The 24,262-nt window shown below is 50.6% G+C and overlaps 1 protein-coding gene across 4 annotated transcripts in view; it reads left to right on the top strand.

Moving 5' to 3' along the window:
• The window catches only part of Pde2a (phosphodiesterase 2A), an 89,865-nt gene that overhangs the window by 52,063 nt on the left and 13,540 nt on the right, over window positions 1-24,262 (top strand). For all 4 annotated transcript variants that reach the window (XM_070035084.1, XM_070035085.1, XM_070035086.1 and 1 more), the window contains 4 exons: window positions 9,220-9,309; window positions 12,381-12,469; window positions 19,705-19,814; window positions 20,617-20,672. In XM_070035084.1, the coding sequence (XP_069891185.1) occupies window positions 9,220-9,309; window positions 12,381-12,469; window positions 19,705-19,814; window positions 20,617-20,672 (345 nt within the window). The remainder of the gene's footprint in view (window positions 1-9,219; window positions 9,310-12,380; window positions 12,470-19,704; window positions 19,815-20,616; window positions 20,673-24,262) is intronic.

Below are 24,262 nucleotides of genomic sequence, written 5' to 3' on the forward strand. Positions count from 1 at the left end.
TGTGACACCATGATATCTGTGACCTGGTCCTTTGATCTCTGGTCCCATGGGCCTTCTCCACATGCCCAGGAAGAATGGGGAGGTGACCACCTCGGTGAGAAAGCCTCCTGGAGGAAATGAAGCTACTAGTTCCTTCCTTACCTGCTGCCTCTAGCCCCTTCTGCACTGGGAAGATGGTCTTGAGAAACTATCGGCAGTCTCTCTTGGCTAGTGGAGACACCTTGGAGAGACTGCTGACAGCTCCAGCACAAAGCATACTCATTCCTTAGATTTTTTTTCCTCTAAGATTACCACCATAGCAGACTTGGTAGGCTTTGAGAAATCTCAGCTATCCCTTCTGCCTGGGGTTGTGGGGTCCACCCTTCTTCTTACTATGACATGCTCCCAGTCAGGTGTGAAAGAGTGGAGTTACAATGTCATATACAGTGCTGTGACAAGAACACATGGGACTGGGAGGGTCCTTGGGTGGAGAGGACTGGATCTGCCTAGATCCATCCATCCATCCATCCATCCATCCATCCATCCATCATCCCATCCATCCATCCAACCATCCAACCATTTAGCCATCCATCTAGCCATCTAGCCATCCAACCATCCATCTACCCATCCATGTATCTAGTCATTTCTTTGGCCATCAGAGATGTATGACTCTTTTCATATTCTGGTCCAGCTGGTCACTCAGCTGCTTGGGTCACCATGCCTACCTCCCAGATCTGAGACTTTCTATGTCCATCTCTTGACCCACCACTGAGGCCATGTGAGTGATTAAAGTGGAAGAAGCTTCACAGACATTTAGAGTTCTCTAACCCAGAGCTAGAGGCCAGCCAATTCACCTTTCTCAGGGGATAGATTCTCTTCAGAACATTCCTGGTTTATGTACTCTTGGGGACAGGATGCTCACCCTCTTTGCTGCCCAAGGTTTCTCTCCAGTCATGAGTCATGGTGTGCTTATACTTGCCTCCTTGTGACTGTCCAGCTGTACCTGGGCTAGGACTGAGGATCTCATAGAACTGGCAACCCTCCCTCCCCCCCCCCCCCCCCCCCCGCCTTGCTCCTTCCCCTTCTCACCCTTCCTTCACATAATCTCGTCCTTGATAGATCCCAGGAGGCCTAGGAGCTGGAGATGAAGCTGGTGCTGGCTTGGACATGGTGGGAAGCTGTGGGCTTGGGAAGGGGGGGGGGCTACCAATAATAAGGTCAAGTTCACCAGGGAGGCGAGGCCACGCACGTGAGGCGCCAGGACAGGCGCAGGTGTATTCTACAGTGCACGTGTCTCCAGTGTGGCTCGGAGGCTGGAGACGCGGCCCTGTTGGAGTAACAACTGAAGCCAGAGTCTGCAAAGGGTGGGCAGGAGGAAGAAGAGGGATGGTGGGAGAAGTGGGAGGGGAAGAGGAGAGAAAGAGGCAAGGCCTCTGACAGGTCCTCCCTTTAGTTTGACTCCTAAGCTGCATGTGGCCCCTCCCATGTGCCCTTGTCCCCTGTCACCCACAGCCCCATCTCATTCTCCCTTCCTCATCCCCAACACTCACCCCCTTTGATACCTTCTCAGTTTGCCCTTTCAGTTAGGGGAAATAGCATTGATTTGCCATCAGAGGATGGGTTACTCTCCCCTCTGTCCTTAGCCCCTCAATGGTAAAGCAGGGACCTTCCAGGGACAGTGTGTGTCAGAGGGTCTCATGGAGTGGTGAGGAGCACCAGCACACCGTCTGGGTTAGAAACCTGAGGATGGGGTATGGGGGGAAGGGCAGACAGAACCTAGCAGATTTAACAAGCCCTCTAGGCAATTCTGGGGCATGCTAATTTGAGAAAGACTGGGGGACACTGGTAGCCTCAGCAACTGCTTAAGCAAGGTGTCACCTTTTCTCCAAAGCCAGATTCAAAGAGGGTATTGACATCTGAGCTCCTCAATGTGACCTGAATCTCTGTCCTGCCTCCTCCCTCAGACTAGGTCTTCCAAGGGTTTCCAAGCTTCTTTGCATTTCCTCCTGCCCCGATCCAGCTTAGCCTTACAGGAGAGGCCTGGGGGTTTAAGATGTTAGCATGCACAGGCAGCTCTTCTCTGAATATTTCAGGCACCAGTGTGTGCTCCAGGCAGCTCCTCAGGCAGGTGGCAGGCGTGGGCAGGGAGGGAGGGAGAAAAGGAGGAAGGGAATGAGGTGCCGCCTTATTCAGCTTCCTCCTCTTTTGCCTCTGTGTCTGGGTGTGGTATGAGGGCTGTGAGACACCACAAAAGAAACCCAGGGTGCTGGGCTCAGGCTGGAGTTCTAGCCCAGCCAAATGAGGCCACCCTGTTTGGAACCCCCAGGAGGCCTCCTCTGGGGGAGTTGTATTAAGCCCCCTACCCATGATAATGATTGGCATGCATTGGGCATAGAGATAGCTAAGTTCTCCTTTGAGGGTCTTATTTTTTGCAGTGATCTAGAGACTCTATATTGTGCACTAGAATAGAAAGCAGGAAGAAAAATAGGCAGAGTTGGCATCTGCCTTGGTGCACCCCTGGTATCTCTCATTCTGGACACATTTCTGAGCTCCCCCCAACTGGTGGTGGGTATCCATCATGGGTCAGGAGCTTTCTTCCCAAATTCTCAATATGACTTCTTGGAGGGATGGAGGATGAGTGGGTAGGAGAGACAGGAGAGAGAGACAGAGAGGCAGGGAGTAAGCAAGAAAATGCTGGAAAGTAAGCAGAGAAGTCATCCAGGAGGAAAAGTAAGGACCTGGAGGTGAAGAAGATGTCCTAACGTCAGATGCAAGGCTGTGTGTGGCTGAGAGGGATGTTGGTGAATCATGGGGAGAGGCAGAGACCAATCAGGGAGGTTAGTGAGCCTGACCCAGGAGGAAGGAAAGAGGAACAAAGAGGTGAAGGAGTCTCAACATTTTGGTGGAGAGATGGTTTGAAGGAACTCTCTTGGGTTTAGAGAAATGGATACTAAGCTCCAGACTGAGAAGAGACACTTCACCCCAGACTACACAGTGGACCTACACTAGCAGAACTGGTGTCACGTGCTCAGTGCTGGTAATAATACTTAGACTCAGGGCCTGGGTACTATCTCTGAGTTTTTGGTTGTTGTTTTTTATTTGTTTGTTGTTTTTTGTTGGTTGTGAGACTTGAACTCTAGGCCTCCGTGCTGTCCCTGAGCTCTTCAGCTCACAGTGCCATTTGCGGCTTTTTCTGTTTATCTGGTGCTGAGGAATTGAACCCAGGGCCTCATACATGCGAGGCAAGCACTCTACCACTGAGCCACCTTCCCAGCCCCCTCTAAGATTTTTTGCTCAATGCTAGCAAGCTATGATTTGAGCCATAGCTCCACTTTCTGCTTTTTTAGTTAATTGGAGATAAGAGTCACATGGGCTTTCCTGCCTGGGCTGGCTTTGAACCTCAATCCTCAGAACTGGGCCTCCTGAGTAGCTAGGATTACAGATGTGATGCCCAGCTGTTACCGACACTTGAATGTGATATTGTTACCTTCTTGCAGGCCAGCGTGAGGGCACTGTGGGGCTTTATTCACAAGCAGCAGGAGGCAGGCATGAGTCTAGGAGCCTGATGGTAGGGAGAACAATAAGAAAGTCATGGAGGTGATACTGGAGAGCAGTATATGACAAGAATGCCTGCCAGTCCCTGCATAGTGGCTCTAAAGGGACCAGGCCAAGGTTTTTGGCTTCATGTGATCTTAGGCTTTAAGGAGGAGTTAGAAGTAATTCAATTCAGACCTGTTCCTCCAGGCCCGTCCCCAAGATCAATACAGAAGTGCTCATCTCACCCCAGGCTGATTCTCCCTCAGTGGAGACTTGACCAAGCTCTTCTTTCTTGGTACCAAGGGAGAAAGTTTAATGTGTGGGAATGGCGCTGTCTGCGGTGCTGACAGTCCTGGCTTAGACCATAGAGCAACAGAATTGGGGAGAACAGGAAGACTCTATCCATCCACCCATCTATCCACCCATCCACCACCTACCACCAACCATCTACCTGTTTTTCCACTCACTCATGCCTTTACCCATCCATCCACCCACTTGCCCCTGATTCACCACCCACCACTCACCCATTTTTCCATTTATCCATCTATTTACCACCTATTCTACACCCACCCATTCTTTTAACCATCCACCCATTTTCTAACTTACCCATCTACCAATCCATCCATACACTTGCTTACCAACCTGTTACCCACTATCCACTCATCACCCATTATTCATCCATCTACCTACCACCCACCCATTACCCACCATCTATTCATCCACCCACCATATACCACCCATCCATCTGCCCATCTGCCCATCTGCCCATCCATCCATCCATTCATCATTCCATCCATCCATCCATCCATCCATCCATCCATCCATCCATCCATCCATCCATCCACTTATCTACCATTCACCACCAACTATCTACCAATGTTCCCAGTCATCCACCCATTTACCCATCTATCCAGCTACTTACCCACATAGACTATCCACTTATCTATATACCATCCACCACCCACGACTTATCCATCTACCCACCACCCATCTACCCATCTACCCATCCACCCACTTTCTACCAGCATACACTACCCATCCATCCATCTATCCATTCGTCCATCTATCTGCCACCATCTAACCATTCACCCATCATTTACCATGCACACACCTACTCAACATGGACCAGCCATCCTCCCCTTCACCTACCTACCCACCATCCACTCAGCTACCCATCTGCCTACCTACCACCTATCATTCATGCACTTACCCACCCACTTACCTATCCATCCATCCATCTATCCACCCACACATCCATCATCATTAAGCTACAAAAACCAATGAACTATATTCAGCAGAGGGGAAAGATCCACTTTTCTAATGAGGAAATCAAAGTTCAGAAGAGGAAAGGGGTGTGTTTAAGGCCACACTGAGCTTATGTCGTCAATCTGGGACAGGGCTGGAAATCACTCTGCTGCTTTCTATACACCACAGATTCTCCCCTGGGGTCTGGGAAATTGCTTGGTTATTATGCTGATATTTACACTGGTGTTTGTTCAGAAAAGCTGCGAGAACAGGAAATGTGACCTCTTCCACCCCACCCTGAGTGTGGGCTCTGCATATGCACATTCCAAAGTGCTTGCTTGTGTGTGTGCACAGAATATGTAGTTATATTTCTATCTGTGTGTGCGTGTTTGTGGGAGGTTGCGTGAACACAGAAGAAAGATGTGTGCATGGCAGTGTACATATATGAGCAGGAATGGCTGCTGGATTTGTACTCTTCCCCTTTAATATTTCTGGGCTCTAAACAGGACTTGAGGCGGTCTCCTCTCCCCATCTTGTACCTCCAGCTCAGAAATTGCCCCCACTTCCCGTTTAAAGAGACTGTCTGCTGATTCTCTCCTCCCATCTCCTCCCTGTCTTCTAAACCCATATTTCATGGGCTAGACTTGGAGTTCCTTCTTCTCCTGAGTTGATGGCTGAAGATGTTCATTTTGAAATCTGGGTAAGGTTCTTGGTGCAGGTGGCAGTTGAGCAAGCTGTAAAGGCTTTTTAAAGTGTCCGATCTGCTTTCCCTATCAGTGTTTCCTATACTTGACAACCCAACTCCCACCCCAGAAGACAGACACACAGACACACACACACTTCTAGGGCCATCTGGGCAGGCTGAGAGGTGAAAGGAGAGAAGTATCTCAGGCAGGGACCTTGGGCCTCATCAGCTATGTCAACATCCAGTCTACTCTAGCTGAGGCTATGAAGCCCTTACTGCTATCCCAACTCTTCCCAAGTTTCATTCTCCACCCTCCCCACCTCCCCACACTGTCATATCTTGCCATTGGCCTTAAAAGTCACAGAAAACTGATCAATCAGAACAAAAGCCAGACAAACAACCACCAATTCCAGTAAAGAACAATTCAGAGCATTCTCCAATCAAGGCAAAGGGCAAGTTGAAGAGTTTGCCAACCAGAATAAAGGGCACACTGTTTTCTCTAAGTCCCTCAGGGTAGGAGATGGAGGTTGGGTGCTGAGCAGGAGCCAGATTGGAGCTGGGAGTCCAGAGATTTGGGTTCTGGACATCCATAGGTTTGGGTTCTGGATCTGGCTCTGTCTTGAGCAGCTGGCTAACCACAGATATGATTGAGACCTGGTTTTCTCATCTGTCAATTGGGAGACAGATGTCTGAAGTCTGTGGCTTTAAAAATTTTCTCCCCACTCCCATATTAAGCTCATTCTATTGCCTTCCCCTTTCCTACCATCCCCAGTGCACATGTAGATGTCATTGAGGGCAAAATCTCTCGGGTATCAATGTGGTGACTCCCTTTCTCCAGGCAGCAGTAGGCCTGCACCAGCCTGGGGGCCAGCAGCCTGCCCTTGAAGCTCCAGTGCAGGAAATCAAACCCTAGAAACTGTGTTTTCAGATTCTGTGGGGGCATCAGCTCTTCTTCCCTCTTGAATCTTTTTATTGACCTTGGACGGCCGTTGTAGGCTATGTGTAAACTCTATAAACAGATGTTACTGGAACGCTTGCCTGTGATCCATGAGGAAATAGTTGTACCTGTGTGTGTGTGTGTGTGTATGTGTGTGTGTGCACACACACACGCACACATGCACACATGAGTGCCTGCAGGAGTCTGCAAGCATGGTAGACAGGCATGCAAGTCCTCACATAGTCTATGAGGACTTGAAGGGAAGGGTGGCACTAAGGGTTCAGGAGCTGTGATGAGCAATATCTAAGAGTCACAGCACAGTGATCCAATTGGGGGATTGTGTTGTTTGGAACCAGCTACTTCCAGTATCCAATGGCAGATTTCTCTCCATAAAGCAGAAACGTCTCATCTTTGAGCAGTGGGAAAATCTGGAGCTGGGACCAGGGAAAGCAATACCCATAGGCATATTAGGAGAAGGCCTATTTCTGCCCCTTTCTCTTGGGGACACAGGATGTTGGGGAGGGGGCTGGAACTGAGAAAACTCAAGAATTTCTAAGCCTGGACCCTAGGCCCCCCATTCAGACCCCATGCAGGATTCTCCTCTGAAGCCTTTGAAAACTATAGGCTTTTGTCTCACCCTTGCCTACCCTTGGGGATGAGAGTTTGCTTCTTCCCTCTTCCTCTTGATGGCCTCTGTCTTTGCAGCGTGGATCTGCTGAAAAGAAGGTCATTTAAGCCATGGGACTTGCACCAGTCTCCTGTGAGATTCTGTAGGCCCCCAGGCTGGCCATGGGGCCATGGAGTTCAGTCCTCCTCTCTCAAAGTGTTTGAGAATTTGAAGTTAGAGATTGAGGAGCTTTAGGCCCTAGGTAATCTAGTCTTAGTCCTATGCAGGACTTGATTTCTAATTCCCTCTTCAACATGGGCTATGTCCTCTGGACAGCCTCATTCTGTTCTTACCTAGGTCTCATAGAATAAGAATAAGGGTTGTTTTTGTTTTGTTTGTTTTGTTTTGTTTGGCTTGGTTGTGGGGCTTGAAAGCAGGGTCTGGGTGCTATCTCTGCGCTTTTATGCTCAAGGCTGGTGCTCTACCACTTAGAGCTGCAGCACCACTTCTGATTTTCTGGGGCTTGATTGGAGATAAGAATCTCACAGCCTTTCCCACCCAAGCTGGCTTCAAACCATCATCCTCAGATCTCAGCCTCCTGAGTAGGTAGGATTACAGATGTGAGCCACCAGAATGTGGCTGAGAATGTTTTTTGTTTTTTTTTTAACTAGACTATTAAAACAGAGGAACGGTCATCTTCATTACTTGGATTATCAGATCTCTAATGAAGATGGCCTGTAATTTCAACCTTTTAATTTTTAGCAGCTATGCTTACAGCTTGTGGTTCACAAAGAGCCTCAACTTTATATTATTGCCACATAAATGCAGTCTAAGCCATGCCTCCTTCATCTTCTACCTAATCACTTTGCTTTTTGAACCCAGACCCTGTCATTTGCAGGGAAGACAGCAGGAAGGACTTTCAAGGGCTGGGGAGAGGGCACAGCTTGAGTAGATGATGTGTGAGTCACAATCCTGCCTTGGCCCGGGATCCCCTGTTCCGTTAACTTTTTCTTTGATCCCCATGGTGCAGGCAGAGTTAATAGAGCGAGAAGCTGGGACCTTTGTTGTCTCTATTCCGGCTCTCCAAGGACAAGGTCTGTTTCAGGGATGGAAAGGCAGAAAGGCAACGAAGGCTGACTTCTTCCCCTCCCGGGGTGGCTGAGGTGACCCAGATGTACTGCACCCACCGTATAGCTAAGACACACCCTGGTTGATGGTGGTGGTGGTGATGATTCTTTCTTGGTAGTATTGGAATTCTTGAACTTTGGGCTTTGCATTTGCTAGGCAGGTGCTTTACTGTGTGACACACACATATCCAACCCTGGTTGTTTTTGAGAGAGGGTCTTGCTTGTTGCCTAGATAAGCCTGGACCCATGATCCTCCTATTTATACTGCTTGTCATAAACTGGGAAGACACGTATGCACCACTGTGCTTAACTATTGGTTGAGATGGGGTCTCATTTTGCTCATATTGCTTGAGCTGGCTTCAATGACTACCTTCTCAATCTTTGTCTTCCATGTCGTTAGGATTATACCTTGGATTTTTGCTACTTTTGATCTAGTCCTAATTCAGCCACGAAATGAAACTGAGTGAGCCACTGCTGTCCTGGGAAAGTGGCGAATCCAGCAGCAGCCGTCCTTCTACCACATCTACTCTGTGCTGGACCTTCCCGACACCTTTAACACTGTTTTATTTTTATTTCTAGTTTTTAGTGCTCAGTTTCACTTTGTCTTCATGGCAGCCTGTGTGTGTACGACGGGGTGGGGGTGATAGCCACAGTTGCTTCAATTTACATCTATAAGATTAAGGCTCAGTGATTCTAATAAGACATACACTACAATGTAGGGGAATAGGATTCAGATCTGAGTGGCTTTTTTTTCTTTTCTGTTTGTTTGTTTTTTGCTTTAGTAAGAGCCTTGTGCTTTTCCCTACTATATCAGAGTTATCCTGGCCCAAAGGACAGGCAACCTGAGCTCTATTCCAGGCTTCATCTCTCCACTCCTTGTAAAGCCTTCACTAAGTCCTTGGCTCTTTTCTGAGCCTTAGTTTCCCCATCTGTAATATGTGGGGATTTGGGTATTCTATTGCTTTAATTCTGTTTGATTCTGAGACACAAGATCTGGAGGGGTTCAAGTATCTGAGCTGGGGCTGTGTGTTCAAACCTCTGGGGTGTGGGAGCTGCCCCAGCCTACCTGGCAGAGCCGCTAAAGCCCTCTCCTCTCTTCCAGGATGCTTTGCTGAGCCTGGGCGCTGTCATCGATGTTGCTGGCCTGCGGCAGGCTGCCAAGAATGCGCTCTCAGCTGTGCTCCCCAAAGTGGTAGGTGCTGGTCTGTGCCTTTTATATCCCACTCACCCCAACCTTCATCCAGCTCTGTGCTTTACTGCATACAGGCCCACTGAGGCTGGGGGGAGGGAGACAGGGTCCCTACTCAGGTCCTTGTGGGTAAGTAGAAAGTTAGGGGGTGTTCTGAGAGGGCTTTCCAGAGGAACAATAGTGAAAGGCTTAGTACTAAAGAATGAACTCCCTGAATCAGCGGGGCCTTAGAGGTTAATTGGAAAAAAAAAAACTGTCTCAGATAACAGAATAGATGTACTTGGTATAACAGGACAAGATGAACTCAGATGGGTTTGGGAATACGTACCTCAGGAGGGGTGAGGATAGACACAAAAAAGAACTTCTTGGGTACCAGAGCTTGGAATTGTTAGAGGACCTAGCCTTGATGGACAGATCTTCATTGTTCAAATGTCCTTCCTGGAGACAGGAGGCTGGATGAAATGACCTTTAGCAAGCATTAAGCTTCTCCCCCCACCCCCATCTCAATACTATGGCTGGCATTATAGAGAGTAGTAACCATGGTTACCTGGGCTCTGAGTGCTTTACTAGGGGTAAGGAGGGATGAACCCCTCTTCAGCTGCCCCGGGCTACTCCCCAACCTGGTTTTAACTAGCTTTGGAGTCTCAAAGCATCAGGATCACCCAGTGGTGGCAGATGAAGAGAGACTTTTGGAGCCGGTAGACAGGGTCTGCTCCAGAGTAAGGGTCATGGAAGACTTAAGACTTCCTGGAGGAAGAGATGCCTAAACAGAGTTCGAAGACCTTGAATGTTCTCTCCCTAACTCTTACCACCAGCCAAGGGCAGTCTCTGCTTTGGAAAACACAGCCAACTCAGGATGCGGCCTTACCACCCCACCAGAGCCCATTGTCCCTGAAACTGCATGATGAATGAACCACCGGAGGTCCAGAGAGGGAGGGCACTTCCCCGCAAGGCCACACAGCAGGACAGGGACAAATGAGACTTGGACCTAAGCTCCCCCCCCCCCATCCCCTTTCCTCAGCTCTGCCTTCCCAAAATCTCCTAGAAGTTCAGTGCCCAGGAGGAGGACTAATGACGGAGCTTTATTGAGCGTGAAATTGATAGGAAGTGGGTGGTGTGTTGGCGCCCCAAAATAAATCCTCCAGCAGAGGAATGCGACTGAGGCAACATCTGGCCTGGGGTGGAGGCACATCTGGGCACGGAGGATGCGGATGGCAAGTCTCAAGCTGAGGCTGGCCCTGCATGCCTTGAGGCTACCCTGGAAGCCAGGAGAGGAAATGACTGGCTTGGTGCCCAGCTGGCTGAGCTACCATAGATAATCCTGTGCTGGGTCTGAGATGAGTCTGTGGTCCAGGCAATCAGGTTCCGGGGCTGTTGCCTTGGGCTGCCCAGGAGGCCTGCAGTGAGCCGGGGTAGCCCTGACTTGGGAGAGCCCGTGCTTGACAGCAACCAGGGAGGTGAGGGAGATGGGAGCTTGGGGAGGAGGGTCTCCCCACCCCCCCCCCTGCAGGGAGGAGAGCTGTTGGCACCTGGCTTCCTCATCAGCACCCATTGTGGCAGGCAGCCCCAAATGCAGATGGTGCTGATGTGTCTGAAATGCTTCCCTCCTTCTCCAATAAACTCAGCTAATTTTAACCCAGAAGGCTGCGAGGGAGGGAGTGGGAGACGCGGACATCCGGAAGTAAAGTGAGGATCTGCCCCCTCTCTGAGCGCCCCCTCCTTTTCTCTGTGGGAGAGGACCCACCCTCTAGCCCCACCCCTAGAGGCTGCTGGGGGGGTGAGGAGGGGGTGATGGTGAGGAGGCTGGTTATAGCTGAGGAGTGGCAGCCCTCTCCCCCCGATCCTTGATCCTGAACCCCATCTAGCCCCCCCAATCTCTGTAGAACAAGGGGCTCCAGGCCTTGCCAGGGCTGGGCTGCCAAGATCTCCTTGGGCTCTGTCACCCCTACCTGGCCTGGCTCTGTTTCTCTGGAGATAGTAAGGGAGCATCTGGATGTGAGGTTTGGCGGACTGGGTAGAGCCAAGGGGCTCATGTGGTCTACAGAGAAGGACTCCAGACTAACCCAAGGGGGCCTCTGACAGCTCAAATCATGTCACTCCTTCCAATGGCTTCAGCAGAGAGGACATCCCCGTTTAGACTCTCCCAGACAAAATTGTACAGTCCTCTGGCCCAGCAGCCAGCCATGTACACTGGGAATTTGTTCAGGAATCTTTAAGTCTCATAGTTTCTGCTCCAAAGGAACATGAACTGGATTTCTTCCTGTGGTTGTCAATGAAGGCACCTGCTTCTGCCAAGAGGAGGTCTGCCCCTGAGGCAGACTGACCAGCCCCCACGGAGGGAAGCCTGTGGCGCTCAGGGCTCGATCAGCTTTGAGTGAGAGCTTCCCCCTCTCTAGGGAGCGATCAGTCTACACTGCACATCTACCCATGTGTGGCTCACTGCCTGCCCTGCCCCCTGCTCCATTTCCAAAGCCCTTCTAGCTCAGCCTGGCTCACCCTGAGCCTGCTAACCCTGCATTCCTTCCTCCCACGGCCAGTTCCAAAATACTCTGTGTTCTGTATACCTCTGGACCCACAGGAAGACTTGCTCCTTGGCTCAAGAGCCAGGTCTGGTCCCTGTTCACTCAAATGTGCCCTGTTACAGTTTACAGTCTCTTCCTCCAGGGAGCCCTCTGAGGCCTCCATAGAGGACAGGTGTGGTGCCCTCTCTGTGCCCCTCCCTGGACACAGTTAACAAGTGTACACATGTCCCTGCAGGTAGGAAGGAAGCTTCCTGGTAATATAAGCCTTGCCTCTGGTGTGGGAGCCATCCTGACCCCTGGACACCCCTAGAGTAGATAGTCAGAGGTTTGTGGAATGGCTGAATCTGGCAGGGACATATCCCTCCTAGTGGGGGTGACAGGAAAGCAGACAGATTTGTATTCCAACTGCCTGCCTAGAACCCTTTCCCAAAATGCCAGAGCTCTGCTTCCATGGGGCCTGTGACCTTGCCATACATACAGATCTGGTGGGCAGACTGAGAATGGGGTAGCGGGGTGAGCAGGACAGGGGCTCACAAGCACATTCTATCCTAGGAGACTGTCTACACCTACCTGCTGGATGGGGAGTCCCAGCTGGTGTGTGAGGACCCCCCACATGAGCTGCCACAGGAAGGGAAAGTCTGGTAAGCTGTTCTTTGCCACCCCCCTTTCTCTCTTGCATGGCCAAGGATTCTCAGCGCTGAGGTCATTGATCTTTCCTGTCCAACGTGGTCTCTGTCCTCTCTGCTAGGGTGAGTTCCTTAGCCAGGCTGCTGACTCCAGTAGAGATGGGGAGAATTGGTTCTGCTTTTGGGTTGGGGAGGTGGATGGGAACAGAGAAAGTACCCCTTGCAGAGGCAGGGGAACGCTCTCCTCACAGAGGTCTAGACTGCTGTAGCATCTCAAGACTAGGGCTGTGCTATGTGAGTTCAAATCCCAGCAGGCCATAAACACTACCCGTGAGGCTAGACTTGGGATCCCAGTGTTAATAGATGGGCCAGAGCTTGTGGTACCTGCCCTTGTGTCTGAGATCAGAGAGATCCAGGCAGCATTCTGCAGATGTTTCTGGAGTCCCTTTGGCTGGGTTCAAATCCCAGCTCTCTGTTCACTAGCTTTGTAATCTTGAGTGAATTAGACAGCCTCTCTGGGTCCTTTTGTTTTGTTTTGTTTTGGATTTTTTCCCCTTTGTGTTAGTACTTACAGGGTTGTTGGGATAATTAAATGCATTGAGAAGCAGGTAAAGCATTTAAAACAGCCTGGTCCATGATAAGCAATGTTTGCTGTGATAGTTTTACTACTATTAGAACCAGGGATTTGAGGATCAGTACCTTGCTACCTCTAAGCACTGAATTCAGTCTCCACATTTTCCAGATGGGCAACAGTCAGGAGACATGTCATAGGGCATGTGCCATGGATGAGGCAGGGTCAGGTCTAGCTCCTGTCTGTTTAGAAACCTGTCCTATGAGGACAGGAGAGTGGTAGGGAGCACACAGGCTCTGAGGAATCAACACTTGTTTTCTAAGAACCGAACAAAGCACCCAAGGGAGCACTGGGTCAGAGGGGGAACCACTGGGAACATTCTCTCTGCACACTGTGGGGAGGGCTTTCTAACAGCTCTGGGGTAGCACCAGAGGCTACTAAGTCATTCACTCATCATGGAAGTATTCGGTCAGGATACCCTAGACTTATACGGTCCCTCCTGGCACCTGGAACCCTGGATCTAGGCTGGTGGCCGCTCTCCCTGGTCCTTCTCCATGGAAACAGCTGGCACCTCTCTTATAGCCCCGAGCCTTCCTCACCTCTTGTCCTGACACTGAGTTTCCCGTGTGGGAGAGTGGGGGACACTTTCAGCATCTCCTAGCAACTTCTTCACTCAAGGACTGTGTAGACAAAGCCATGGACTGTCTTCTCTGGCCCCCATATCTGAAGACCATGGTATAGGGCTGGAAGATCCACAGGAGCCTGGGGAAGCTCTCCCTTAGAGGCCTACTCAGCAGCCTCTGCACAACGCTACAGACCCAGCAAAGCCTTCAGAAAAGATTTCTTTATAAGGCGATTAAAAGTGAATGCTCAAATGCAATTAACCTAGAGCACAGTAGAGATGGGGAGGCCAGGAGATGGGGGGTCAGAGGTGCCAGGAGGCCAGGGTGGGCCAGGAAAGCAAGGAGTGGTATGAGCAGATGAGGACAGGCACATACTCACATCCCAGGGACACAGACATCATTGAGGCTTGGAGGTTGAGATTGAGATCCAGTGCCCCCTTGGGGAATCTCTGCTCTGTCTTCCTATTCCAATGTCTGGTGTCTGGGGTCTAGTGAGCCCTAGAGTTCAAAGTCCCAGGGGCTCACTGGACTCTATCAGGTACTCCCAACAAGATCCAGCTTGAACATAGGAATGGGAAAAGCAGGGGACTAGGAGTCAGGCAGGTCTAGACTCCAGCCCAATGCCATCCCTGCCTACCCTGAGGCTCTGCTGATTGATTTCATGAGATTATAGGTACCTTGTGCATAGGGCAGTGCCTAGCCCATAATAGGAGCTCAAGAATTGCTGGCTGCCCTCCTCTCCCAAGTGCACATGATGAACCTTGGGGTAATGGTCTTAACCCAGTGATCTTTTCCTTGGGTCTGGTCCCATTAGAAGGTGGAGGCACCTGCCAGCAGGCTGAGATGTGGATGTGGGAGAGGTTTGCTCCTCTTGGAAACCCAGGCTGTGGGCAGGGCTGGCAAACCGCAGCAGGTGTGAGGTGGAGGCAGGTTCATAAAGACAGATAAGGCCTGAGGGGACAGGAAAATAGGAATGGGTTGACGGTGGGGTGAGGGAGAGGCAGAAAAGAGGCCAGTCTAGGTGGGAGGAAGGGTTCCCCTCAGCCTGGGGATCTGTCCAGCCCCTTCCCTTGTATAGACTCACAGAGGCCCCAAGGTCAGAGCAGGTTTTCTGCCTTTTGGTGCTTACTCGAACTGTTTCCTCCCCTGTTGCTTGTTTAAATCCTTCCTTGTTCTTCTTCCCTTTCTGCCAGCCCCATTTTACTCATCCCTCATGATCCACTCAAGGCCTACAGTGACTCTTCCCAAAACATACTGTTTTCCAGCTCTGAGGAAGATCCGCTTCTCAGAAAAGGTGACGGCATAATGGCTTTCTCAGGGATGGATCTGTCTACAGAAGCATCGAGTCTGGAGACCAGATCCAGGATAATATGGCTGCCATCCCAACCCCATCCACCTCCCTAGGCCTCCCATCTACTTTTTCTAAATTATCTTTAAGTAGCTGTACAAAGAAGTTCCCATTCTATAAAACAGTATATGAGTACAAAGTGTCTGACCACACTGTCACCCATCTCTCTTAGCCCATCCTTTCTCTCACTTTTTATTCTTTAATTGAGAGTGGGTGATTACATAAATTTCACAGTATTGTGGAATAGTGCTACTTAGAGTCACAAACACATTTTAATTTTCACCAGGCAAATTGTCATTATCATGGTCTATACAGTTTGTGAATTCTGTGAGCTTTGACATTATAAGTTATTTTTTCCATATCAGGTGGTGTTCACATTTCTTCCCTTTTGCTTAGTGTGGGCTGTTCCCACTTATTCTGTTCTCCCATCTACTTTTGTGTGAAATAATAAGCTTGGGCAGTCTGATGTTGAGGGCTGGTCTAGCCCTGAATTCTAAGAGCTACAAGGACATCTCAGGACTAGAGAAGAGAGAATCCTACAAGGCTTCTCCTATCTCAGCCTATTTCAGTCCCCAACCTGTTGTTTCCCTCTTCTTAGTTTGTCTCCTGCCAGTACAGCCTTTGATTCTCTCTGCTGATTGCAGGAACTCCAGACCTTTCAGCCATGCTGGGGAACAGTCCCCACTACCATTTGGAGGCTCCTGGCCTTTCTCAATGCAGATCCAGTTTCCTCTTGTTTGTCTTGGAGGACACAGAGTCTGTATCCATCTCTAGATTTCTTATATACGATGAGAAGGAGTGGAAGAGATTTTCATTTGGATCTCATCTGTTTCTGAGAGAGGAGAAGGAGGAGGATGTCTAGTGAGAGTGGGAGGGTTCAGAGGGGAAGGGGAGTGAGTGGAGGATAAAGACTCAGTGAGAGATAGGGGTTCATGGAGGGGTAGGTCTTAGTGAGAGATGGAGCGTAGTGAATGCTGGGACTCAGTGGGAAGTTGAAGCTTGGTGAGGAGATGAAGCTCTGAGATGCGGCTCTGTGGGGGAGGGGACTTGGTGGTTAGGAAATTGGGGTTTCCTGAAGGATGAGGTTCAGTGAAGGACAGAGTATCTGTCAGGGGACCAGGACTCTCAGGAGGGTGGGGTTAGTGAGGAGCTAAATCTCCGTGGGGTACAGGACTCATTGAGAATCTGGGCTCAGTAAGGGTCTTGGGCATTCTGTGTTGACCAGGGCTTAATAAAGCTTAGTGAGAAATGAGGCATGGGGTGGGGGCATCTCAGCAAGGAGCAGGGACCTCACCTTAGAAGAGGATCAGAGAAAAAGAGCTCTGGGAGGTGGAGAGGGCCTATACACCTCACTGTACCCCAGGCTGTTGATCTTACCCACGGAGAGCTTTTTCCTGTATTCATTTTCCATTGAACAAATAGTTGTTAAAGGAATAGAACTGTCATAAAAATCCACACCCATTCCTCTCTCTCCACTCTGAGCCCATCTGTCTTTATCTTCAGCGAGGCGGGCCATGACCACCCTGGTATCAGGCCTGAGTCATTAGTCTCCAACCTGGACAGCTGTCCCTGGGGGGCGGGGGTGTACAATCCATCCCCCTCTCTGGAACAGGGGAACATGGGGACAGAAAGGAGGAAGGAGCTGGGGAGGAGGCAGGTAGGGGCTCTGAGGGAAAGAGAGCATCACTAGGGTTTGAGCCCCCTTCTACATGGTGGAGAGCCTGCACCTCAATACCTTCCCATCTTATTCTGCAGGACAGCTGTTCTAGGGAGAGTGCAGCCAAGGGAAGAGGCTCCCACAGGTGGAGTGAGGGAACACAGCCTGGCATGTCTCTGCCTGCCGGGGGGATGGGGTGGCTGCAGCTGAGAGGAGAGAGCCAGCTGCAGAGAAAGATGCCAAGGCCTCCTGAGAGTTGAGGGTTTGGGGAAGCCCGAGTGCTTGGGATGAAAGAGGGGAAGGCAGTAATCTAGCCCCAGTCAACATTGGTCTATCTGAGCCCAGTCTCCCACCTCTTACCCAGAGACACGGAGACAGTGGGGCCCTCACTGACAGTATATATCCTATGTCAGGTTCTCTCTCTCTCGTGAGGGTTTTAGACAACGGGATGGGTCTTAAATCAAACCTGACCATTACCCTCCCCTGCTCAAATCCCTCCGATGCCAACTGTCCTCAGATCCAGTCCTTATTGTCCTGACCCCTGTCTAGGGTTGTCCCCTGATGTCCAGCCAGCCCTCCTCCTTGTGGTTGGGACTTCCAGTGACACGCAATCTTCTCTCCTCTGAACCCTCAAATGTTCAGTTCCATCTGCTTGATTGTCCTTTCCTACTGGTCTAGATGACCTCTGCATATTCTTTGGACTCCACTACGGTAGCCTTCCTGACCTCATCCTTTCCTGCCCTGGCTGGGCAGGGGCCTGCTCTTCCTTTTTTGTCAGAGCCCAGTCTGCTGACTCAAGCATGGGTCTACATTGTCAACCTTCCCATAACACTGGGGTGTTCAAGTCAGGCTCTGCTCATCTTAAAGACCCTTTGGAATGACAGACTGATGTTCTGTGAAAATGTATTCTTGCTTTGTATGGAGAGTGGTTTGAGATCCAGGCAGGAAGCCAGAGGCTGGGGGCCGGGGGGTAGGGGTGGGGGATAGGAGGCTGCAAGGCTTAGGGGAAAAGTGCCTCTACTGTCCCTGGGAAGTGGTTTGGGAAGAGAACAGGGGACAATTGTGGCTGGGGGAGGAAATGGGAGGCCACTAGGGCCACCAGGACAGTCTTCAGAATTGTAAAAGACCCAGTGGACAGTCAGGCACTGGTGGCTCACATCTGTAATCCTAGCTACTTAGGAGTCTGAGATCTGAGAATCATGGTTCAAAGCCAGACCAGACAGGAAAGTTCATGAAACTCTTATGTCCAATTAACCACCAGAAAACTGGAAGTAGAGCTGTGGCTCAAAGTAGTAGAATGCTAGCCTTGAGCAAAAGAGCTCAAGGACAGCACCCAGGCCCTGAGTTCAAGCCCCAGAATGAACCAACAACAACAAAGACCTACTGGACAATTGTACTGTTTCTAGAAAGGGTTTGAGGGAGGGGTGGAGATGATAAACTCAGACTGAGGAACACCCAGAGGACACCTCAAAGCAGAGTTCTTGAGCCAGGGCTGGGGTTATGATGCCACAGAGGAAAGGGTTTTAGGCAGAAAAGAAGATAGCTAGGGACAAATTATCAGGGGTCTAGGAGAGAGAGGATAAGCCAGTCCCAGCTCTAGGGACAGAGAATGGGTCAGCTCCCAGGTACCTGGAGTCAAGGTCTCCCTGACCGGAGGTGTGGGGACCAGCGCCACCTTGTGGCTTCCAGATAACCAGTTTGTTAGATGCTAACTAGCGAGGTAGGCTTTGGCTGACCCTGTTTCCAACAAGCCCCAGGCTTTGTCAGTTTAGTCAACAGGGTAGCTTCCATGGCCCACCTGCCACCCTTGATCCCTGTTCATGCCTGAAGCCCAGTGCTTGGGGTTCTGGATGAGAGGGTTGGAAGGTGAGAGGCACTAGTGGCTTTTATAGATTGAAGTGTCAAAGGAGCCAGGAGGGAATGCTTTATTATGTACTGTGACCTTGAATGAGATGCCCACCCTCTTTGATCCTTGATTCTCCAGTAATTGTGGCTTTCAGACCCAGGCCTTGCAGACTGCTTCTACATCTGATTTGGATTCCTCTTAGGGCCCCAGATGCACAAACCAGAGCCCCAGCTTCTCTATCCAGGCCAGGCAGCCCTTATAAACACAATTAATTAGAAGCAGCATGAAAAACAAGGAACTTAGGACAATTAATCATCAGGGAGTGACAATGGGTTAAAAAAAATCAGGCACTTAATTAAGCAGGAAGGACCAGAGACTAGGGGGAAGGGTGGTATAAGCAGAGGGTGAGAGTAAGTCACTCTTCTCATGACCAATTTCCTTCGCCTCAGTTTCCACAATCACATTTCTCCTCCAGACACACACCCCCATCTCCCTGTAGAGGCTCACACCCAACATATCTTTAGAATGGTTCAGTTCAAACACAGTGGTTCATTCTACCTCTAGTACCAATTGCCTGCCTAGGATCAAAGCCCCCCTTTACCACTTGTTAGCCACGTGATCCTGGACAGGTTACTTAACTTCTCTGTGCTTTAGCTTTTCCAGCTGAAAATGGAAATAATGTTAACTTGTAACTCATAGGATTGTGGGGAATTCTGGTCTAACTCATATAAGGTGCCTGGCACACAGGAAAGTCCCAGTAGACTCAAGCTATGATATTAACCTCTGGAGTTTCCTTCCTGTGCTTAGCACTAAACTGGCTCTGCAGTTGTTTCCTGAGGATGGATGGGGAGGGTTCTACTTGCCCCCATCCTAATTTCCCCCAGGAACGTCAGACGTGAGGGCACTTGCCTAGTAGCAGCAGGGGAGAGTGTCATCTGGTAGTCTAGCTTTGGGCTCTGCTGGGGCTTTCTCTGCTCTCCCTGTGGCCAGGTTCAGCACTGGGCTCTGCACACATGTCTTCCCTATATCTATCAGCCAGGACCACAGAAGGCCAGATTTCAGTTGTCTAACCTTCTCATTTTGTCCTCTTTGTGAGGCAGATCCTTTCCCCCGTGTGTGGTGCAGTCTGCTGTGTAACCCCCGTCTCCTTGGGTTCTGCCTCTCTTTGATCCAAGGACTAAGAGGTGGACTGTGTCCTTTTTCAGGGAGGCAGTGATCTCCCGGAAGCGGCTGAGCTTCAATGGGCTGGGCTCCTCGGACCTGCCAGGGAAGCCCTTGGCCAGGCTGATGGCTCCACTGGCTCCTGAAACCCAAGGTAAGAACTCGGAGCTGGGCAGGGACAGGGAGGGCTGTGGTGCTGCTCCCAGCTCATGTCTGTCTTCTACCCATCCTCATCTCTGTCTCCTTTCTCTGGCTCTGTGTTTCCAGCAATCAGTCCCTCCATCTAATCCTCTCCCTGATGCTACTAACCTACCTGAGCCTCAATTTCCTGACTGTAAAATGGGTATTTACCTTGAGGGGGCATTTTGAGGGTTTTCACCTTGAAAGGGGGGCATGTTAAGGGTTCGGCACTTACTAGGGCTCAGTGACCCATGGCCGTGGTTCCCACATGCTTCTGGCTGCTGCAAGATGGGAGTTGTTGTCATGCTCTGTCACTGTGTCTCTATTTCCTTTTCTCTTCTTCTCCATGCCCCCTGTCTGCCATGTCTCTCTCTGCCTCGTGTCTCAGTCTCTCTAGGTCTCTGTCCTCTGTCTCGATGTGGAAAGTGCACAAGACTGGGAGTCAGGAGACCTGACTTGCTGTGTGATCTTGGGCAAGTCACTTCCCCTTTCTGAACCTCAGTTTCCCAATCTATAGCATAAGGGTGCTCAGCCTTACCTGCCTCCCTTCCTCTCAGGGTTTCTGGGAGGATCAGAAGAATGCTGTGAAGTGAGGGGGTTTCCTTCTACGCAAGGGTCATTGCTAGGGTTGTTTTTGTTGCCGGCTCAGGACCCCTCTCTCTCTCACTGGCCCTCTGGGTCTCTCTGTGTCTCTGTCCCAGCCCCTCTGTCTGCGTCTTTGTCTCCCTCCCCAACCTCCTGCTCAGTATTTTATCTCATTGCCCTCTCCCCTTCAGTGCTGGTCATACCGCTGGTGGACAAGGAGGCAGAGGTGGTGGCAGCTGTCATCTTGGTAAGAGTCTGCACAGGTGGCTGGGTTGTGGGGTAAAACTGGAGATGAGAATGACAGGGGAGAAAGTGGTGGATGCAGCCTGTCTGAAGTACGTGTGTGTGTGTGTGTGTGTGTGTGTGTGTGTGTGTGTGTGTGTGTGTGCAGCAATCTGGGATGGACTGGGCAGGGAATGGAGTGGGGGCTAGAGAAGATTCTAGGTGGCTCCCACAGCTCAGTCCTGGACTTTGCCCTGAATTGGGAGAAGAAAATTGCTGGTCCACTCAGCAACCTGATCCATGCACAGGTCCCATCTGGAGATTCCATGGAGCTGGAAAAGCCCAGTCCCTGGCACTTCCTGGCCTTTCTTTTCTGGAATCTGCTCCTCCTACCCTGTGGGTTGGAGGACAATGTTCAAGAAAGCAGGAACATGGGGAGATGAACTGACTGAAAGACACTCAGGGGACCAGAGGACATGAGCCACTGAGAGACATTGTGAAAGAGGAGTCAGAGATTGGGGTGACTGCAGCTCGGAGGTATAGGGAGAGGCTGTGTGGGGAGACAGACCCCAGCTAGACTTACACTGAGGTTGAACACCAGCCAGGCAGCTAGGGGTCCCCTGCGGAAGGGACCCGGCTTCCCTGGGAAGTGGGGGTGGGCTGCAGGGACCAACAGACTCTCTGCTACCCCTGTGGGACTCTGTAGGGCTCATTCCACCATGGGGTGCTATGGTGGGTAGCAGAATCTTGCCAGCTGGGATTTGTCACTCTGCATCTCTTCTCCCATATGGAGATGGGGCTCAAAATCCTTGTCCTGTACCAGGTAAGGAAGGGGTTAGTGTCCCTAGATCACTATTACTGGGGAGTCTGCTTCTGCAGAGGTGGCGCCATGCTGACAGTTAAATTAGCTGGCCAAGGCGTACCAGGGGAGCCCCCCCCCAACTTGAGCTCATTAAAAGGGAATTAAAGGTTTCTGAGGCGCCTGACCTTTCCCAAGCTGCTGGTGAGGGAGGATAGTGGGAGTAGGGGGTAGCCACCAGGGGAGGGAAGGGGGTGCTTGGCTTGATGCCCTGACTCCACACCCCATCTGCCTGACTGGGGGAGCTTCTCCCACAAGCTGCTCCCCACCCCCAGCTTGTGCTCCTGCAGGGATTGGATCTGCTGTTGGCAGAGTTCTCCGTGGGCTGCTTCCTCCTCTCCATTGCTCCCGCTGGTCTGTCCCAGAGCTGGTGGATCTGAGGAAGCCCAGGGCTGGGCAGCATGCTGAGGGGTGGAGGCAGAAGGAGAGGTCTGTATTTCTCCAAAGGGTAGTGAAACAGGGCACAGTGGCTCACGCCTGTAATCCTAGCTACTTGGGACACTGAGATCTGAGGATCTTGGTTCCAAGCCAGCCCAGGCAGAGAAGTCCATGAGACTCTTATCCCAAATTGACCAACAAAAAGCCCAATGCAGAGATGTGGCTCAAATGGTAGAGCACCAGCGTAGCACAGGCCCTAGCACAGGCATTAAAAAAGTAGTCAGGTCACTTCACTTTAACTCACTTAGCTGCCCCAGAGACTGGGTGCTAGACAAACCATCTTCTAGGAGCTTTCACTTTGGAGGACAGCAGTGACACTCTCCAGCTACCCCAAGCCAAATGAAATAAGTACAGCCAACAGTTGTTTTGACAGCAGAAGCTGGAGGAGCAAAGGCCACCTCACAGTGGAGAGAGCATTTATGTAGGGCTTTGGGGCATAGGTAGGAGGTTGACAGGAAGAGGAAAAGGAAAGGGCATTCTAGACAGTGGGAGTTGAGCTTTGGGGTTGGGGAAGAGTATGGTCCTGGTAGGGCAGAAGTATGGGGTGTACATGATTGAGAAAGTTGCTATCTGTGGGATTTGGGTTCTCAGAAGTTTCTATAAGCCTTTCTTCACCTTGGCAGTGTAGAGCTCTTGAAGGGTGGAGGTTTGGGTTATTCACAGACCACCTCCTTTCAAGCCTGTCCCTGCCCACTCAGGTAGAAATGCACTTTACCAGATGCCCTTCAGAGAAGATCTGTGAGCCACATAATCTCACCCAGAGGTACCCAGACCACTAGGAGCTCTCAGCTGCTACCTGAACCTCAGGGCAGAGGGGGCACAGAGGAGGAGGCAGGATCTAAGCAAGATGTTTTGGGAGGGATGAGTTGCACCAGCTCCTTCTTCAACAAGCCATGGTCCTTGTGCTTGGTCTCTGCACTTGATATTCATCCGTCCATCCATCCATCCATCCATCCAGCCATCCATCCATTGATGAACTCTTTCTGGAGTGCCAGCTAGGTGCTAAGTAAGCACTGTGTGCTAGGTTCTGGAACACAGAAGTGACCAAGACAGACCAACAGGCTCTGCTTTATATGGTATAGTTTGGAAGACACGAAATAAATGAGCACTAGGATAAAAATACAAATGATGGCAAGGAAACAGGGAGTATAAGGAATATTGGGGCTTGATGAAGATAGAGTTGGTGGTGGGATCTCTAAAGGACATGCCATCCAGGTGCAGGGCCGTGGGGTCAGTTCTGGGTCTTTGCAGCTCAGCTCAAGGGACTTTGAGAGCAGATTCTTTGTGGGGAAAGTCTCTGGTTCTGTTTTTCAATTCTGGGATAATAAGTCCCTTTGAGGAGTGGGTGGCCCTTGGTCTCTGGCATTTGATGTCTATTGGTCAGCTGTGCCTGACAGTTCCTTGCATGGGGATGGGTGTTTAGACCATTACCACGTCAGATTTGGTGAGGGTCAGGACTGGTAGCTGGGCCAGGCTTTTTGTTATTTCTAAGCCCCAAATGCCCAATGCAGAGTGCCCAGAAAGCAACCCTCATTAACAAGGACAGGTAAAAGTGGGGCCACGTGTGTATTGGAGCGATTTTTTTGGTGTATATGTATGGGGAAGATTGGAAGTATGTGCATGGTTCTTGGGTATGGGAACTCAAGTTTCTTAGGTAGTGGTGTGAACGTGCATGTGTGAATAGTATAGACACTGTTAGTGTGAGTGTGTGGCAGTGACTGCAATTTGCGTATGTGTGTGTGTCCATGGAAGAGTGAGCAGGAGTGTGTGCATGTGGCAGTTCCTGAGGTCCCTTATGAGAGTATTTGTGTGTGTTGTTCACACACTGGGTAGGTGAACCTACTGGAAGGACACTACGCCCCCTTCCTTTCCCTCGCCATGGGATTTTAGTCTGCATCTGGTTGCTCTATTGCTCTAGAGGATTCCTAGCCTTCCCTTTTCCTGAGAACTGGGCCCAGGGAGAGGTAATAAGAGGGATTCCCTCCTCCATGTACTAATAGCCAATCCCAGCACATTTTGGCAAACCCTATGCAAATGAACCCTGGCCTCCATTTCCTTCAAACCCCTTATCCTACAGGGAGTCAAAGCAGGACCCTCCTCTAGAGCTTAAGCTTTGGCACTATCCCTGGTCTCTTACAGATCTGTCTGTAGTCTTGCTTCTGTGATTCACCCTCCACCTGACAGACTATGGCCCTCTCATGCTGAATCTGCCATTGCTCCCCAGTTCTTGTAGGCTAAAACTTCCAGGCCATTCCCTGGGTGGCATCATAGATCTTACTCTTTCCCAGGGTTCCTCATTTCCCTCACCTCTCACCCCC

Source organism: Dipodomys merriami, unplaced genomic scaffold, assembly GCF_024711535.1.
Source record: "Dipodomys merriami isolate MVZ:Mamm:240054 unplaced genomic scaffold, mDipMer1.0.p SCAF_25, whole genome shotgun sequence".
In the NCBI taxonomy this organism is placed as follows: domain Eukaryota; kingdom Metazoa; phylum Chordata; class Mammalia; order Rodentia; family Heteromyidae; genus Dipodomys; species Dipodomys merriami.